Genomic DNA, 20,899 nt, shown 5'->3' with positions numbered 1-20,899 from the left:
CGAGACAGAGAGAGGCAGAGGGAAACAGAGACAGCACGAAAACTAAAAACAAAGGACACAAAGCATTGCCAAGGGGAATTCTGACTCTGTTGAGGCACATTCTCTTATTTATAAATAATCCTGCTAACTGAATCCAGGATCATGAAAGCCAGGATTTTTACAAAACAAACAAAAGCTTGAGTTTGCATTGTGGTATCATCAATCAATGTCAGTAAGTGGGTCATATGAGCAGCTTTGTTTCCCACTCATCGCAAACCAAGGTCAACTGCTGGAGGAGGGATTTGGGAGGGAGTCAAGAAACACTGTGCTGCATCTGCTCATTTTCCACCAAATGATGCACAACACTGAGGGAATAGAAAGCTCATATCACATCAGCCTTAGGCATCCTATAGTTCACATGATCATACCACATCAGCCTTAGGCATCCTATACTGTATCACATGATCATATCACATCAGCCTTAGGCATCCTATAGTTCACATGATCACATCACATCAGCCTTAGGCATCCTATACTGTATCACATGATTATATCACATCAGCCTTAGGCATCCTATAGTTCACATGATTATATCACATCAGCCTTAGGCATCCTATACTGTATCACATGATTATATCACATCAGCCTTAGGCATCCTATAGTTCACATGATTATATCACATCAACCTTAGGCATCCTATAGTTTACATAATTATATCACATCAACCTTAGGCATCCTATAGTTCACATGATCACATCACATCAACCTTAGGCATCCTATAGTTTACATGATCACATCACATCAACCTTAGGCATCCTATAGTTTACATAATTATATCACATCAACCTTAGGCATCCTATAGTTCACATGATCATATCACATCAGCCTTAGGCATCCTATAGTTTACATGATCACATCACATCAACCTTAGACATCCTATAGTTCACATGATTATATCACATCAGCCTTAGGCATCCTATAGTTCACATGATTATATCACATCAACCTTAGGCATCCTATAGTTTACATAATTATATCACATCAACCTTAGGCATCCTATAGTTCACATGATCACATCACATCAACCTTAGGCATCCTATAGTTTACATGATCACATCACATCAACCTTAGGCATCCTATAGTTTACATAATTATATCACATCAACCTTAGGCATCCTATAGTTCACATGATCATATCACATCAGCCTTAGGCATCCTATAGTTTACATGATCACATCACATCAACCTTAGACATCCTATAGTTCACATGATTATATCACATCAGCCTTAGGCATCCTATAGTTCACATGATTATATCACATCAACCTTAGACATCCTATAGTTCACATGATTATATCACATCAACCTTAGACATCCTATAGTTCACATGATCATATCACATCAGCCTTAGGCATCCTATAGTTGGTCCTCCAAATGTATTTGGAGTCAGGCTCATGGTTACTGTAATAGTTGATAAGACTGGTAGGTGATCATTTCTCAATTCCTACCTCAAACATTAGCAGTCAATCACCCTTATATAGAAACATACAGAGTCTGAAACACCCAATGCACAATTTCAACAAGATGATATATTATTATATGGAGGTTGTACTAGTATTTTTGTAGCCTGGTAAATTAAGTGAGTTCACATGACCGGCTGGTTTACCAGGCTAGTATTTGTGTGCTTGTTGCATTAAAACATCAGATCTGTGAGGTGGTATTTGACATTGTATCACTGCTCTGACTAGCACTGCTTTGCATCACATTCTCTCGGACTCAGACAGTGCCAGAAACAATAAAACAAACAGGTTTTGTAAGTAGTAGTGAGTAATCATTGTTTCATAAATTGATCATGCATTCACCCCAAATGACTTCCCACCCAGTGGTATGACACAGAGTAGCATGCTGTTTTAAGCAATGTTTCAGGGTACTACGAGTTTTACTGCTGATTTATCTGAACAAGTGACTTCATGAGAAAGTTGGTTCATGTCAAAGGAGGCTGCATGGCCGTGACGGAGTGTGAAAACCCCACGTCTGTTGGTAAATCCAAGTTAAGATGACCGTGGAGGATGGGATAGAATCCAAGTTAGGATGAGCGTGGAGGACGGCATAGCACAATAATGTATCATCAGCGTTTACGTCAGAATACTGGTGCAAATGTAAGCCATATGCTTGGCCGTGATGTCCACGCTGCAGAGAGACATGTTTTCCTTCAGTGTGAATCAGCTTCAGCTGCTAAAACTACGTAAAGAGCACGGGCTCAGGTGCTGACTAATGGAAAATTCATCCAAAAAAGTCTGGAAAGTTGAACTGGCATTCTTTCCTTTTCTGACTTACAAGCTCAGATACTGACTGTAAGACTTCTGCCAAAACACAAATAAACCAGAGAACAATTTTTGACTTGGTTTGCAAAAGAGTTTCTATTTACTTGAACTTCTAAACGTATTTGCTATACACAGAGAGAAGCTAGTTGGGAGGTAGTGACCGGGGGTGACATGGGTCTGGCCGTTAATGTATGAGTGTGTCTGTGTGTGTTTGACTAAGGTTAGAGGTTGTGGTTCTCCCACACTTCACAGAAGGAGAGAGGAGGACTCTCTACGCTCCGGGCAATATTGACCATGTCATCATTATTCTACCATTTTGAAATGCCACACATGTATGCACAAACTCTCTCACAAACGCACATACTGGCCTCATTCACAGTCCCACAGCAACAGTCTCATAGAGGGGTTACGGGGCTTAACACAGCAGCTCGCAAAATCCCAGACTCAACTTCAACTGTAAAAAAGAAAATGAGACCAAAAACAACAACAAACATTCCACAGATGCTTCCGCAGTTGACTGGGTGATGCCTTTATATGGAAACTAGTAAACCTAGAGGTCAGCTGAACTTAACCCATGAACCTCTCCTAGTGAGATGGAAATGCTAAATGAACACTTTTTCAGGGGCAAAGATGGAGGGGGGATGACTGATCCAACTAGCAAGGTGATGGGGAGTTTATCATGTGTATTCACATGACTCATGCTTACTACCCTATCCTATCATGCGATACCACACATCTATTTGTATTACCCGCCCCTCTGCCCATCCCATCAATACAATTGCCTTTCCCTGCTTAACTGGTATCCCATTGGTTTAGCATTTTGAATGGTCCCTCCCCAACATCCTGTTTCAACAACAAAACGTCACATTAAGGAAGCAAGATGCTCTCAAAATGAAGTCTCATTGTGCCTTTAACCATTCCCTTTTCAATCTCCTCCTTCACATGAACCCCATTCCAGTCTCCAGTCCATATCCTGTCTCTCCTGTCAACACTCAGCCAGAGTTAGTTTGTGATGTGTGTGTTGGTGGCACCGTAAACAATGGAGCTTTCAACCCTGACCTTACCCCCGTCTCTCCCCTGGCAGCAGCGTGGCAGACAGGCGGATCACACACAGGACCAGCACAACAACAAACCAGGAAGCGGACTGAGGACAGGAAACCCTCAAAACAATACAAAGTAAACTACCGTGTGTAAATATAGAGCATGAGATGCAGAGAGAGAAATGCAGAGAAGAGAAGAGAAGTAGTTCTGCTTTGCATCATTGCATGCTGGTATCTGCCTGCCTGATACACGTTTGGATATAGTAGTGTGTACATGGGGGCGTCTGGGGCGTCACAGAGACCCGGGTTGAGTTCCTGGTAGCGGTACTTCTGGCTTGGTCAGACGTTCCTACAGACACAATTGGCCGTGTCTGCAGAGGGGAAGCCAGTGGGGTATGAGTCCCGGTCGGGGCACTAGCTTCTCCTCTGGCCCGTCGGGTCGGGTGGGAGGGGAAGTGAGGGGAATAGCGTGATCCTCCCATGCACTACGTCCTGCCGGTGAAATGCCTCGCTGTCAGGTGAAAAGAAGCGACTGGCATCTGCACATGTATCAGAGGAAGCATACGCTAGTCTACGGCTCTCCCCAGATTGGCAGAAGGGGTGGAGCAACAGCCGGGACAGTAGGAGGAATTGGCCAAGTACAATTGGGGAGAAAATGGTAGAAAATCCGAAAAAGACTTGATGTAAAAAATAGAGTATAGTATGCACATGTTTGTGTGTAAGCTTCCAGTGAGTATATAAATGTTAGCATTGTAACATAATGTCCGCCTGTATGACATGATTATTCACTCCCTCGTGCCTGGTCTGCTATAGATACTCAGTTCTCACTACCTATCTTGTGTTATAGTTCACTACCTATCTGTGTTATAGTTCACTACCTATCTGTGTTATTCTGACAACAGTAACCATGGAAATCCTTCATCCATTCTTCATTGTAATGGGGAGACCAGATCCACAGAATGAATACAGAGTAATAAAAACATCAACAATGGGGGACATTATTATAGAATAGCAGGAGGAACACAGGATGCAGGAAAGAAAGAAAGAAAGAAAGAAAGAGGGAGGGAGAGTGGGGTATGTATGTTTACAACCCTTACACACATCTACTGTATACTGGCAATGCCCCAACTTACTGTAAAATGTTACAGCTGGAATGATGTCATCTTTAATGCACCCGTTGGTGTGGGAAAAGTGACCAGCAGCCAAACGTCTCTATAGACGGTTTTAACTTGACAACATCAACATTCTAAATTGAACCCCAGCTCACTTCCTGTTGCAGTGTTTGCTGGTACAATACAAACAGGACTGACAGGACTGCTAGTCAGGACTCTGTGAAAACAGTCTATAGCAGGGGTGTCAAACATGCGGCCCGGGGGCCAGATCCGGCCCCCCAAAGGGTCCAATGCGGCCCAAAGGATGACTTTGCAAAGTGTGAAAATTGCACTGAGAAGTCCATAAATCCAATGTGATGCACTTGTGAAGGCTAAGAGCTACCAGGTTTCAGGAGCAAGTTAAATATTAAGTCTTCTATTCATGTCATCTGTATTCATCACTAAATGGTCAGCTTCATTACCTTTGCTTGACTATAGAGAATTGCACAGTTGTCATCAATTGTAATCAGGGGTGTAGTGATAAATACAGAGGTGGGTAATCTATCCAAGGTGAGTAGTTTACCCACCTTGTTTACCCTCATTAATTGATACAGTTGATCTGAAAATAGGTGAGTAAACTATCTGCCTCATTTCAAAGGGGTGGGTGAATTACGTTTACCCTCCACTACACCCCTGATTGTAATGCACAGTACAGACAGTAGATTTGATCATGTGCTTGATGGTAGCTGAGATAAGCCTGTGGAGGTTTTGTCATGTATAGGTTATTATTGATTATTGGTTTTCATTGTCTGGCCCACGTGACACCAAATTGGGTCGCATGTGGCCCGTGGACTAAAATGAGTTTGACACCCCTGGTCTATAGAGAGCCAAAGTCACCGCCTACTTCCTGCTTCAGCTACGCACCAGCCTTGATAAGATGATTGAATTGTGCCATGTAGTACACATGTAATTTTCCTCAATTTAAAACATAGCTTTGCATGTCCAGAAAGCCGCAGTTTGTTGTGAAACTGAAATGTAACGTTTAGTTTTGTATGAAACCGCTCAATCAACTACATCTCTCGTCTCGCACAATAGATTAGACGTCACACCAACACTAGTCTAACCGCCACACCCATGATGAGAGTTCTTACGCTCATACACTACGTTACTGCATGCTGCAGATCTCTCTCTGGGTCTGATACACTACGTTACTGCATGCTGCAGATCTCTCTCTGGGTCTGATACACTACGTTACTGCATGCTGCAGATCTCTCTCTGGCAATGTGGGACACTGATCGCACCAAACTGATGTTGAAATCCTGGCCAGTGATTGGTTGTGCCGGACTCCTCCAAATCAGTAATGACTTCAACGATCGGGGGTGCCCACCCAACCTGACTCTGTTGACTTTTGAAAATGAACCACTCTCTCATTGGTGCTATGACCTGTCAGTCATTCAATTGTTCTCCCCTCAAAACAGCAGCGGGGGCTGCACCAACAGCAACATGGCCTGATGGGAGAGACGTCACTTATGCGACTGGTTGTGTGTAATCATTCTGATTTATATAACTTATAATGCAAACAGTTTTACGACAAACTGCGACTTTTTCTTGACTTGCAAAGTTATCTTTTAAATTGACAAACATCATATTTGTACGTCATGGCACAATTCAAAAGGGATCAAAATAATGATTGTCTCTTGCTATTCACCACCATTCATGTTTTTTCAGACGCTGGTGCGTGTAGGAACCGACCAGAAGGGCAGGGACTTTAGATCTCTATTGGATGAGCTGCACAGTTTGTCTGATCCAGAGGTTGCTCAGTGCATGTTGATCTTACCCTGAAGAAGTTTTTGATGGCCGGCATGTGGCCGGCACATTCCGTCCTTCGGTAGTCATCTACGCTTTGGCCAACCTGTGGACAAACACAGGATATAGACACTTGCATACATATCATCATGAAACGAGAGGAGAGGAAGATAGGCTGAGGAACAATAGGATTCACATTGCTGCTGCTGCTGCTGCTGCTGAGTACATTCTCTTTTTCATAACACTGACACGCAGTGAAAATGTGTGACCAAAGCTTCAAAATAATGTCAGTGTAAAGTCCAGTTTAAATCACTGTAGCACTTGCCACTTCAGCAAGCCTGTATATTTATACACCAAATATCCAAATTGCCTGTGTGTGCGTGCGTGCGTGCGTGTGTAAAATATGTGTATATTTGTGTGTGAATGTGTGAGTTTTGTCAATGCTTGACTGGGTACAGGTGCAACCTCTGACCCCATCACAACATTCCACACTGTCTCCATGGGGAATGACCAGCAACGCACTTTGGGAACCCTCTCAGCATCTGTTACCTGGCCTGAATTGTGCTCAAGAGTATGAACACACTTTTCGGCTGTGTGTTTGTGGAGGGGGGTGATTGAATAGTCGGGGGATGGACAATGAACCAATCAAATCACATCAAAGTAGATGTCCAGCCATTGATATCACAACACTATAACTCCATGGCAAACAGCAGAATCATTCAAGCACCTTGCATCTGCCTAACATTGTATGTGGTGAGTATAACATTTTCTGTTTGCCCTATGATTCATACACTTTTGCACAACAATGAGGCTGTAACAGGCCCTTACAATATTCTCCCACGTCAGATGGCAAATAAGCCGCTGTCAAAACAAAACTATAGAATGTGATTAAGCCATTTGTCTTAGGCTTTTCTCCAAAGCGTGTTACAGTTCACTGAGTGCCAGCATTTTTCTCTATGTGGCCCCTCAAGATGTTGAACCCATAATCTGCTAGATAAATAGAGCTGAACAGTCACGTGACATCTCTTGCCCCGGAAGTGAGTTTCCCATTAATTTGGAGCAAAAACAATTTTGGTAATTTTGGAGTAATTTTGGAGTTTTTATTGAATTTTTTTTGTTTTGTTATTTTTTGTTTTTGCTCCAACTGAAATGTTTTATGGTCACTCACAATTCAGTAGGTCAGGGCTTAGCTTGGTTCCAGCCTTAAAACTCGTTATATAAGGATTTTTCAGAATGTCTACGGAGAAAATGAATGGGAAACTCACTTCCAGGGCAAGAGATGTCACGTGTGTGTGTGTGTGTGTGTGTGTGTGTGTGTGTGTGTGTGTGTGTGTGTGTGTGTGTGTGTGTGTGTGTGTGTGTGTGTGTGTGTGTGTGTGTGTGTGTGTGTGTGTGTGTGTGTGTGTGTGTGTGTGTGTGTGTGTGTGTGTGTGTGAGATAATTTGCATGTGCCATGCATGTATGTGCTTTTCTATGTTTCCTAATGACTCAAACACGCTAAGCCCTGCTTGGCCTGTCTGCCACTCACTCACCCAGCTGATCATAGCGATGCGGGGGCCTCCTGTCTCTGCCGTCCCCACTCTGCACAGTCCGTACTGGGGCTTGGAGATATGAAACTTCCCTGCCAGCTCTGCCACACCACCCACTGTTGAGAGAGAGAGAGAGAGAGAGAGTTATTTTCATAGTAAAACCTCGACTTTGTCGCAAACTTTCCCCCTAACAATAAGAGACAATTCGGACCAAAGTGAAGCAGCTGAGTAGTTTCATTCCGTGTGGTGCTTAAATATTTAAAACTTTCATTACCTCCGGAGTCGGCCAGTTTGAGCTTGTTGCTGACTCCATCATATGTGAACAGCGCCCTGTGGACACACAGACACACGCACACAGACACACACGCACACAGACACACGCACACGCACACGCACACACACACACACACACACACACACACACACACACACAGAGACACACATAGGTCAGCTACTGAGAAATAAGGGTGACAAGGACATGACAGACAGATTGGCAGTGCTGAGTGTAAAGAAATGAACACAAAATAGAGAGAGCTGTAGATGCAATATTCTGGACACAAGTACCTACTGCTCGTTTAATAATGTCCAAGCGTTACGGCACATCCAACAAATTCATTTCCAAGCATAAACATGTGGACAGCTGGGTCCACCATGTGTTCAGTCTATCAATGTGCACGGACACACGCGCACGCAGACAAAGCCGGATATTTTACTGCTCATACTTGGTCTAAATCCTATAATAAGATCCCCCGCAGTGCAAAGCATCTCCACTATGCTCCAGCTGAAATGAAAATCCTCTTCCACTCTGACATGCGCTCTTCTCTATCTTTTCTTCTTTCTTTCCTTTCTATCTCTCAAGTTCTTCAGACTTTTCTCCCATCTTCTCCCCAATTGTACTTGGCCGACTCCCCCTGCTGTCCCGGTCGTTGCTCCACCCCCTCTGCCGATCTGAGTAGAGCCGTAGACTAGCACATGCTTCCTCTGATACATGTGCAGTCATCAGCCGCTTCTTTTCACCTGACAGCGAGGAATTTCACTGGCAGGACCTAGCGCGTGGGAGGATCACTCCATTCCTCCCAGTTGCCCACCATCTTCCCGAACAGGTGCCCTGACCGACCAGAGGAGGTTCTAGTACAGCGCCCAGGACTCATAGCCCACCGGCTTCCCACCCGCAGACGCGGCCATTTGCGTCTGTAGGAATGTCTGAGCAAACCGGAAGTACCGCTGCGGCGCTGCCGAGAATTGAACCCGGGTCTCTGGTAGGGGTGTCAAAAATAATCGATTATAAGATGCATCGTGATGCGGACCTGCACGATTCTGCATCGATTCACAAATGTCAAAAATCGATTATTTAAAAAATAAAAAATAAAAAATAAAAAATAATATAATCAAATAAAATATAATGGAAGTACATGCAGTTGTTTATTTTAATTATGGATCATAATACAATGCAATTCTAAATGCACTTTTATTTTAAAAGTAGCCACATAGTGAGAAAAAAGAAAGTGAGAAAAAAAATCATGTATTCGGGAAAAAAGTGATGCATCGATTTAAGATGCATCGCGATGCATCGAGATGCATCGATAATCGTTATTGAATCGAATCGTAGCCCTCTGAATCGTAATCGAATCGAATCGTGAGGCCAGTGAAGATTCACAGCCCTAGTCTCTGGTAGGTGAGTGCTTTTACCTCTACACCAGTGGTTCTCAAAGTGGGGTCCGGGGACCCCCAGGGGTCCTTGAGGGGGTTGCAGGGAGTCCCAGCAATAATTATCTCACTAATTCCATCCATAAGTAACACAATGATAGAATGTATGGTTATTTTGGCCCAAATTCATACACTGTCTGTAGCCTAATAAAACATTGAAAGCAAAAATCTTATCATATGGGGAGGGGGACCCTGGGGCAAAAATCTTATCAACTGGGGGTCCGGGGTCTAATTGTTGTTATTTTAGGGGTCCTTGATGTGAAAAGGTTTGAGAAGCGCAGCTCTATACTACCCAGACACTCCCTTCTATCTGTCTTCCTGTTATAGAGGCCCTACGTGTGTCAAACAGGAAGCACTCAGCAGCACAATAACCTTCATTCATAGCGTTCGTCCCACAGATGGGTGGCTCTCACCTGAATGATATACAGTATATACTGTTCACATATACAGGCTTTCTGACATTACGCAGGAGAAAACCTGTCCTACCGCACCCTTCAGTCAGTCAAACCGGAGGTTACTGTAACAACTCAGGAATTCATCATGCTTGTTTGGAATTCAACTCCGCTGTCAAATAAGCTCAGTAAGTACAGAGGGACTGTTTTGAGGTGGAAGTATAGCATTAGATATCGCCACAAAATGGTCAGTGGATTTTATCAAACAAATCAAATCAAACAGTGTAATGGGACTTTGCCATCTTATACTTCTTTCTGATCAGCTGTATTATACGAGGTCAAGAAATACTAAAACTCCAAAATGATATCCAGCTGTTACTGTAACACGGTCCTGATGCACGTGTGTTTGGAGCACACTGGGGGTCCATGTGTGTGGATGTGTGTGACTTTACCAGCTGATTTACAGAGACAAGAATTGGCGAAGTTCTGAAGGTCTGGTGTGTGTGTGTGTGCGTGTGTGTGTGTGTGTGTGTGTGTGCGTGTGTGTGTGTGTGTGTGTGTGTGTAAATTTCTCTCTCCTGGGGGTGTGTCAATAACATCTGGAGCTGGGTAGCCAGAGCATAAGGCCATGAGTAGCTATTACAATAGGCCAAAGGTGAACTGTGTGTGTGTGTGTGTGTGTGTGTGTGTGTGTGTGTGTGTGTGTGTGTGTGAGAGAGAGAGAGAAAGAGAGAGAGAGTGTCTTGTATATGTCTATGGGTGTATTTATATATGACAGTTCACCTGCATGTTTGCATCATTCAACAATTGACATTATTCACGTTCTCTCCTCAGCAACATAATTGCATGGTGGTGGTGACTTTTGTCTCTAGCAATATTACTATTATTATTATTATTGTGCTTGCTGACAAGCAAGGCACAATCTTAAAATCCGACATACTTATTATTCTTCCATCCACCACAAAAGTTTGTCGCGTAATAACTCCCACATCTTTCGCACGACATAGACATGCCAGACCTCAAAATGACCGGCTCATTGAGGACATGTATGCTATGACTTTGCTAAGGGTTTGTGAAAGCGGTTTGGCCGCAATTCGCCATTAAGCAACATTTTTTTCCCCATTGACTTGCATGGGGTTTCGAAAAATCTTGCAAAATCTTGCAGTAAATTAGCTGTAATTCAGAAACCATTACCGCTACAGCTACCAAACTTGGTAGGGAGGTGCACTGAGGGGTCTTTTACTATCCCCGAAAAAATTGCACCAATTGACCATATCGTGGCGCTATAACAGCCCTCCTTACATTTTGGTCCATAACTTTTGAACCGTAGGGTTTATCATCAAAATTCTTTTTTCCCTGGATTCCTTGGGTCCTCCCGCATCTACTCAACTAGGCCACGCCCATTTCCATCAGACTAGATTTTCCGCCATTTTGCATTTTGTCCTAAACAGTTTTTTTGCGATTTCTCCTTGAAATTTTGTCCAATCTTCACCAAACCAAAGCACACATCATGTGATGAGTGTCCTGCACAACACTGTTTCGTGGTTTTTGAAAAAAACGCACCGTTGCGATATAATCGACTTCCAAAGTTCAGTGGGTGGGGCCTATTTCACAAAGATCGTCCGATGCTAACCAAACTTGGTACAGGTGTGGACGGATGTACTCTGAGCCTATAGGAGAAATACTGTGTTGAAGGTGGGGACTGGGACTTTTCCACTGGGAAACACCCACGTCCCAGGTGTCTGGAAGGCAGCATTAGTCCCCCTAATTGCATGGGCAGGGACCTTGCAAGCCAGGCGGTGCATGGCGAAGACAGCAAGCACAATTACATTTTCGGAAATGTAGACCTTCTAGTTATTATTATGATGTTTAAACTGCATTGCATGTGACTTGCATGTGTCTGCAGTATCTGACATGTTTTGAACTTGCTGATGGCACATGACTTTAATATGTTCAACCCTGTGCACTGCAACAAAAAAGAAAATACTCATATTAACATGTCCTTAAGTTTACTAATACCCAGTCTTAAAACATTATTTCCATTAAAAGTAGTGGAAAAATATCAGCCCATGGGATGAGATAATTTCACTCAGCTGTCACAATGAAACTTGTTTGTAAAGACACTGACCTCTCCACCTCATCTACACAAACAACAAGCTGGGTGCACAGGCTGACAGCAGGCAACTAACTCACTCATCTCTGAATCACTCTGTTATTACTGCTGCTACAACTGTCAGTCCAAAGAACAGAGAGAAACAATCACTCTGTGTGTGTGTGTGTGTGTGTGTGTGTGTGTGTGTGTGTGTGTGTGTGTGTGTGTGTGTGTGTGTGTGTGTGTGTGCGTGCGTGTGTGTGATGAGGACACAATAACCATATTGTGTTCCCTGTTGTGCAAGCAGTGCGCTGGCTCAGTGTGTGATGCTGACACTGCTCTCTCGTGTCTCTCCCGTGTGTGTGTGTGTGCGTGCGTGCGTGCGCACACGCGTGTGTGTGTGTGTGTGTGTGTGTGTGTGTGTGTGTGTGAGTTACCCTATACTCAAGGCTTATGTTGATTACTGTTTACTGTAGATCCATCCTGTTATCAAGTATACAAGTGTCGATACGCCTATCTGTATCTATGTCCCACAGATCAGGTCAGAGTGGAATAATGCTTCGTGTTAAGAGAAATTCTCCGGGGCTTTCCAGCATTAGCTGAGCTTTGTGTCAGCCGGATCATTCACATATCTCCTCTTAGTCTAGCCACATCCAGAGCTTAGGCATCGATCCATGTCCACTGTGATTAGTCCTGCAGACATTCCTAAAGGTCGACGTTCACGAGCAGTCAGGGTCAAAGGTCACTGTGCAGTGTGCCTCTGAAGGAGTCTTAATTGCATGCACAAATTCTCTGCCCACAGGGGACAGGCATGCACACGAGAAGCCGCTATGGGAGACTCTTTGTTCTGCCAGTGCTTTCACTAAGACGGAGTTTGCAAAGATCTTATATTCAGGCATTTTTATCCCAGGACTAAGCGTGATCCCTGCCGTGGAACATTACATGGCCAGAGGGACAGTTTGAATCATTTGAAAGAAGTAAGCAAAATAAGAAAAGGAGAAACTCAATATTAAATCTGCCTTTAATTATTCTCTTTGATGAATGTGTAGGGTGGATGGACTAGGATGTTCAGCTACATACGTATGTATTTCATCATGGTGAGGATAACAGGGCGTCAGTGATGTTGTAGCAGGTAGGGAGACAGTTCTTCAAACGGAAGGTCAAGGTTCAAGCCCCCGTCACAACAAGCGTTCACATTGCCAGAGTGTCCTTGAGCAAGACAGCTCCAGGATCGCTGTTCTGCAGCTGAGCCTGAACTCTGACCTCCTGGCCACTCACCATGGTGAGCTAGCATTTGCTTCACTAGAGCTAGCTGAGCTTGGAGGCAGAGGTCATATATTGCATATTGCTAGCAGCAAAGAAGCAGTGCAGCGGCAAAGAAAGTTAACGTAAAGTCAAATGGTTATATCAGGCTAGAAGTCAAGTGGAACAGTCCATTATCCTGACTGACTAGGGGGTGGCCATGATTAAAGATTAAAATAATTTGATTGCAATAACAGAAGGGGGATTTTTCATTAATAATATAGCTTTCCAATTAATTACTTTATATTCTTGTGTTTTGTAGGGCCCACCTTTGCCTAATTGTATGAGTATCTCAGAGAGCACAGAGCAGTGTTTGTTTGATGGGCTATCTACTAGGAATCAGCAGCAGCAGGCAGGCAGGCAGAGCCATTGGTCTTCTCCCCCCTCTCTTCACACATGTGTGTTTCCTGAGAGCTCCACTGACTGATGAGAAAAACAGATTCTCTCATCTCTGTACTACAGCCCACCTCAAACCCAGCCAGCTATGAGCTCAGCTCTGAGAGGCGGAGGGAGGGAGGGCGGGAGGGAGGGAGGAGGATGAAGAGTAGATGAAGAAGAGAAGGGAACTTAGAGAAGAGAAGAGAAGATTTAGGGAAGGAGGCCATTATTAAGGGGAGTGCAAAGAGGAGAAGGAGAAGAAAAGAGGAGAAGAAAAACGAATGATGTCATGATCTGAAACAACATCAAGTTTTTTTGTGTTCTTTTGTGTGGAAGCAATTAAAAATGGGATTTGAAATCTGTGCATCATTACCGCAGCCAGCCACTGTAACCTCAGTGAAGCCATAAACAAATAAGTAGGCATTCATGTCAGAGCACACACACACGGACGGACGGACGCACACACACACACACACACACACACTCGCACACACACACGCACACACTCGCACGTGCACACACACACATGCGCGCGCCCAAGCACATGTACAGCCAGTAACAACAGGGATGGTTTGCTTTGGACTGCGAGAGCCGCTGCAGTACTTCCAAACACGCCATTCTCAGCTCTACCATTTCAAAGATGAACAGAACATAAGCAGATGTACTGGAGAAAGCTTAGATCTGACTTATTCAGGCATTTCACAACACAACACACCACTATACTCTCAACCATTTCACTGGTTGGAGTGTGGTTGGTAATAATACACAGGAAATACTTGTCTTGAACACGATGTACTCACTTGTCTCGTGTAAATTCTAACCAAACAGACTTTGGCAGTCATAATCTTCTTTCCTTATACTCTCACCCCATTCTTGTTTTGAAGTTCTTGTTCTGTTGTAAATGTACAATATAATCAGGATGAATATGGCTTTGAGGCCCATCTATGGATACCTCGCTGTAGCTATAGTGAGTGTAAATATACTGTAGAGTGTACACAGTCTTGCAATATGCAATAACCATTTCTCTTGTCCCCCCTTGCACTGCTATCTCACCATCCATCCTCCCCACTCTAATTTCATTATTCTGACCCTTGTCTACTACAAAGTATATTTCTTTCCATCTTCCTTTAGATCCTGTAACACAACATTTCCCTTCCACACACCAAAGCCATATCTCATCCCTCATCTCTTCTCCCTGGACTGCACACTTCCTGTCCTCTGTGTCTCTCTGACAGGAAGATCTTGCGGGCCCATGGCTCGTTTATTCATTCCACCTCTGCCAGCGGGGGGAGATATGAGAGAGATGTGCGCTGATGCACGCTGGTGGGATATGATAAAGTGCACATGATGAAGAAGAGAAAGATAGGAGAAAATGGATGGGAGCCTGGGAGCTTTCACCGGGATATACTGCCCAGATTAAGCTCTTCGTGAGACATCTGAAGACATTGCCTCGTTCTCTCTCTCTCTCTCTCTCTTGGTCTGTGTGTGTCTCTCTCTCTCTCTCTCTCTCTCACACACAGACACACACCATCTTGCTCCCATGGCATGCCCGCCTGCGCTTTGGCTGTGGCAAGTCATCTGTCAAGACCTGTGGTTTTAACTACTCGTATCTGTTTGGCAATCTCCTGAATACGGGTTATTTCCTTCTCTCACTTCTTTCCATCACATTCCTCCTCTCAGTCCGTGTGCCTGTCCAGGAGCCCCTCTCTGTTCAATTCATTTTCCATCAGACCCCCATCTCCTCCGACGCACCCCCCCCCCCCCCCTCCATCTGAGCCCCCCCCCCACTCCTTCCTCTTGGCTCAGTGCTGACCTGGGCTCCTAGTGCTATTTTTAGCCCGTCTCTCCGTCTACCTCTCTGTCTGAGCTCAGAGACATCCCCGCAGCACACAGCACTCATTTCCTCTCTCCAAACATGGGCAAAAGTAGCCAGACTGCAGCCCCCCCCCCCCCCCCGTCCAGTATGTTACTCATATAGAGTCCATGCAGTGACCTCAGTGCTACATGCATTCCTCCATCCGTCTGGTCTGGACTGCAGAGACGTTACTGCTGGTCACCACCAGGCAGGATGGGATGAGGCAAAGAGAGGAGAGAGAGAGAGAGAGAGAGAGAGAGAGAGAGAGAGAGAGAGAGAGAGAGAGAGAGAAGAGAGAGAGAGAGAGAGAGAGAGAGAGGAGAGAGAGAGAGAGAGAGGAGTGGAGAGAGAGAGAGAGAGAGAGAGAGAGAGAGAGAGAGAGAGAGAGAGAGGGAGAGAGGCAGTGACAGAGACGGAGACATTGAGAGACAGAAAGCCAAATAAAGAAAGTAAGGTACATTAGACTACCTTCTGTGTCATCTGTTTCTTACTGTAATAATACATTTTGACACAACATGTGTTGTTATTAACATGTCTTATGTTGAAAGCTAACACAAGTGTGTTGTCCTGAGGAAGACACAGATGCGTGACACATCTTTGATGGCGGTGCTGGTTCCTGCTGCGTCTCTAAGGTGATGCATGAGCCATCACTGTAAACGTCATGACTGAGAAACCTGGCCTTGTGTGCGTGTTTAAACCACAAGACACATTCCGATTGCAGTGAGCGGTACAGCATGTTGCTAGGAAGCACACACACACCTTTGAAAACTTTGGAAAATCAACAGTTGGAAAATGAACAGTTGGAAAATGAACAGTTGGCTGCTTCACCAACCGTTTGATCTCATCTTGCTTACAGAGCTGACACAATTTGGCCATAACACTGAATACACCAGGACTGTCAAACATGGTGCTCATCCGCTACCACTGCACCCTGTACTTTGGCCTAGCTTATAAACCATGTGTTCATATTACATGTGGTGTAATATCAACAATCATTACTATTCCTTTCACAGCCGATTCCCACGTTCAACGGAAGATGACTGCAGTAACCCAAACAGTGTTCTCCTCTTTGCCCCCTCAGTAGGCAATGAAAGGTGCACGTCAAAGGGACAGACTGCTGCTGAGGGATGGTGTTTATGTGAAAACCTCTCTGTGCTCATTCAAATCCTACCACAGACCTGACCCCAATCCAGACTCAGAGCCCTGTTGGGAGGAGAGAGACTGGGAGAGAGAGAGGGACAAAAAGAGACAGAGAGAAAGGATCTTTCCTTGAAATTAGGGAAGGAAATAGAGAAGTTGCAAAGGAAATAGATGCAAGAGACAAACTGTAAAGTAAAGCAGAAGTACACAAAAAGGGGCGAGGCGAGCCTTGGTCCTCATATTCATCTCTTACTGTCGAGTGGTCTTAGCCTGGCTCCAGACCTTCAGAGCCACGCCCACTCCACAGTTGTGGATTTGGTTGTTCTTGGTCTGGCTGGAAAATACAATCATGGGCGCTGATTGGCTAACGCTGTTGTCAGTCAGTCTTGCCTGCGAGAGATCGCTGCCTCCTGGAGCTTTACTTGTCTGGGTGGGGAGTAACGTTACGGCGGCCACGGTAAGTAGGGATGCATTTCGGGTAAAGGGGTTTCCATTAGTTTCTATATGTTTACGCCAGCTCTGTGAGTATGAAGTGCTTTTGCGGGGCTTGATCACAAGCGGGGAAGCCTGAAGTGTAGGTCGCGCTACGTGCTAACGCTAACACTCGCTAACAACAGCTAAGGTAAACAACAACAAATCCGCTGCATCATCGCCAGCTTTGGTTTAACGTAATGCCAGCTTAGACGTTTCCCCTCCTCTCGGAACACGGTGCGGGACATGGATTGCAAATTGCAATAGCGTTGTGGTCATCTGAAACTGAAAAACAGCAACATACTGGCAGCAGCCATGTTTGGCCAGGCAGCGCTGCAGTCGCAGGCTGTGACGTCACGAGCGTGCGACAACAATAGCTCCGCTTCAAAGGCAAAAACTAAGCCTGATTATCGGCTGTTATTTTATCGGAAAAAGGCCATATAAATATATAATAAATGATAATGCAAAATGGCCATATCGGCCGATAATTTATCGGTCCGATAATTATCGTGCATCCCTAGCGGTAAGTGAAGCCCTGCTCAGCCAGCCGCCCAAGGAAATGTCCCGGCACAGCCTGGCCTAGCGAAGCTGTTGATAGCTAGGGGGATGTTGATAGATCGATTATAGCTTGCTTGTTATGTCCAAGTCACGTTTTTCACATCAGTGAAAAAAAAAATCAAATTTCAAAATCCATTTTGACAATCTGTTGCTCATTGATATTTGTCTTACAACTGCCAAATTTAGTAGCCAAAGTAGAGATAGCCTGCTGTGTCTGTTTCTGTTAGGCATGACTACTACTAGTGCAGTGCTGCCACCGGTTGCCGTGGACACCTTGGTCTCTAGTGATTGGTATGGGAAGACGGAAGCCCGCCCCCTCATAGCAATCCTCTGCAATCTCAGACTAGAAGAGGAAAGGAGTTGACGAGTTGACGATTTAGTCTGAATATCAGGCTAGAGTGCTCTGTCTGCAGGTGTCCTGTAAAGTAAGGTGTAATATAAGGTAAGGGAAGCAAGGTGTAATATCCCTTTACTGTCATTTCAGCTGCAGCTCACAGTATTGAGCTCGCTCCTCTCCCACTGCGAATTCCAGGAAGGCCCCATGAGAGAGCCAGTGGAGCTGTTATGTAAATCAATTCAAAACAGAAGTATACAGATATGATACGGCAGAGATAGAGTTAGACCGAGTCAGCTGATCTCATTCACTTCACCTCGTCTCCCTTATTTGGCCAAATCACTCTTGATGCCAGATTAATGAACAGAAACTGCTAAATGTCCACCAGACTACCTTGCCCAGTCTATTGTAAGTGTATGGTCGTGATGGCTCAGAGAAATAGCTTGTGTAAAGCTCTGCTCTGTGGGATGTCTGCTGCTGATGGTAGTGCCTGGCACAGTACCCTTGACCCAGTTACAGCACCGTACCAAGTACCAATCATCAACAGTGTCCACACTAGCCAGACAAGCTCTAAGGATATCCTACGACACACACACACACACTAGGGCTGTCACTTTTCATTCGAAATTCGAATGCAACTTCGAATGTGGGGGGAGGGGTTCGTTTTCGAAATGTAATTTGAATGTTCGATTTTTTTTTTTTTTTTTTTTTTATGAACCAAAATTAACCAACTGCTGCTTGCTGGTAATGTTAATCCCATGTCAGAAAAAGTCTCCAGATTTGTCGCGATTGTCTCCAGGGTCTGAAAAGTTGTCTCGAGTTGGATGCAGCCAAGTTTGTGAGGCAGTGTTGTGACTGTGAGCGTCCAAGCTAACACGTCGGGCTGATGCCCGGTGGCCTGCAGTGGGTTGCACCAGCTGTGCGTAAGTTGAAACGTAAGCTAGTTTGAACGTAAAGTCTCACTAAGTCCGAGTTTACGCACTACTAAAAATATTTGGGTTGCACCAAGTGAAATAGTTACAACGTAGGCATAAGTTAGAACTTAAAATTTACACCTACGTCTTACTAGGTGTAAAGTCCTCCGTAAAATAGCAGTCGGCACGGATTGCAACTTGGCACCGTGGCGCATCGTTGTTTTGCGTCCGCAACGCGCTCTCCGTGATAAATTACACCCTTTGATATTTATGACTCACGCTTTTGTTTCCCACAAGCTGCAGCACTGCATACAAATTAAAATAACCGCAACAATTTAGTGAGGCAGGATGGTGGTATAGCCTACAATACTGATGAAGAGCTCACAGATAAACGTTAACAGTAATATGAACCTAAACGAACGTTACTCAATAACGTTCTCATTTGATTAGTGTTGATGAAATATGAAAGCACTAATTTGCGGTGGGCAACATGTCCTGTTTTCACTCCACTTAAACAACCGTAAATAAACACCGTTTCCACCGTGCTTTTCACTGATTGGTCACAGATACTGTACACGTCATTGTCTGCGACACTATTTTGGTTAGTATGGACTTTAGGGTCTACTAGTTAAGATGTACCTTACGTCTCCGTGGTGCAACCAAACAAAGACACAACTTTAGTGTCAAACTAACTAGTTTGAACGTAGCAGTTAGTGTGGACTTTACACCCTAACTTAAGACAGAACTTACGTTCAGCTGGTGCAACAGGCTGCTGGACTGAAAAAAAAAAAAAAAAAAAAAAAAAAAAAAAAAAAAAAATTAATTAACCAAAAAACTTCGAATATATTCGAACGAATTTCGGGCAATTAAAGTTCGTTCGAATTTTATTTTGGGGAAAAAGTGACAGCCCTAACACACACACACACACACACACACACACACACACACACACACACACACACACACACACACACCGTTTAATTCACCCCATGCTTCATAATCCAATAAAGCCTAGAATTAAGTTTATTATTAAGTAATAGTGGTGCCGCTCTAGACTGAAAGCTTATATCTGCCTAGTGTGTTTTCCCAGAATAGACGTTCTCTGTTATTTTCCATTTGGATTATAAGTACGACTACGATACAACATGAGAAACAGACATTCTGTAAAACCTGCAGGTTCACAGGGATTTCACCCATGAATAAAAAAAGGTTCCATTGCTCCTAATGGTTCTGAATGGATAGGAATGACTAGAGAATCTTGTCCCTCATACAGTGCAGCAAACCTCTAGCCTGATATTCGTCAGCGCACCGTCAGTTGTTCATAAACTCATTGCCTCTTCACAAGAAGAGCCAAATGCACAACTGTGGTGGGCGTGGCTTCAAAGGTCTGGATCCATGCTAGCAAACCTCTGTACTGTGCTGATATTACTCAATGTACTCATTATTACGATTGCCATGACAGTGATGGAGTCGAGAATAAGGCAATAGCACTGACATTTTAACAACAAAATGTTGATTGTCTAAATTCCTTATTCAAATAAAATCTAACCATATCAAAGGAGGACCAGAAAAGTGAGTAGTTCCTTTGTTACCCACTGGAGACTGGAGAGTCCCAGTGCTCCACAGAAAACCAAGTAATGAAAAAGCCACAGCGTGCTTCAGTGCTTCAAATAGTTCTGAACATGTTGATAGTCTGACTAACTCCAGGATGTTGAATATAGGAGTCTTCCACTGGCAGTTCACAAAGTCAGTTTTTCATTTCCTTTGGTTTTGTTTCGTTACTTTCGTTTTCACTTCTTTTTTTTTAGCTACCGTAAAACTTGAATTAATAACCCTAGCTTTTATTTGCTTCAATCACTGAATTCAACTGGCCTATATTTGGGACCTGTGTCTATATGGGTCGGGCTCAGCAAAGATTGGAAATAATATCAAATTGTTTTATTTAACCCCCACCCCCCTGCATGTGCTTGTGGTGGAGTGGTGACAA

At 44.2% G+C, this 20,899-nt stretch overlaps 1 protein-coding gene across 1 annotated transcript in view; it reads right to left on the bottom strand.

Annotated features, from left to right (window-relative positions):
* LOC310783182 (uncharacterized protein) overlaps positions 1-20,899 on the bottom strand; it is a 54,417-nt gene that overhangs the window by 12,299 nt on the left and 21,219 nt on the right. The window contains exons 2-4 of the mRNA XM_083643979.1: positions 8,044-8,099; positions 7,773-7,885; positions 6,272-6,346 (exon numbers count right to left, since the gene is read on the bottom strand). Of these exons, the coding sequence (XP_083500105.1) occupies positions 6,272-6,346; positions 7,773-7,885; positions 8,044-8,099 (244 nt within the window). The remainder of the gene's footprint in view (positions 1-6,271; positions 6,347-7,772; positions 7,886-8,043; positions 8,100-20,899) is intronic.

The sequence above is a fragment of the Poromitra crassiceps genome, assembly GCF_964638095.1.
Source record: "Poromitra crassiceps genome assembly, chromosome: 10".
Lineage (NCBI taxonomy): Eukaryota > Metazoa > Chordata > Actinopteri > Beryciformes > Melamphaidae > Poromitra > Poromitra crassiceps.
Note: the sequence above shows the minus strand (reverse complement) of the source record. Positions and strands in the feature narration are given on the sequence as shown.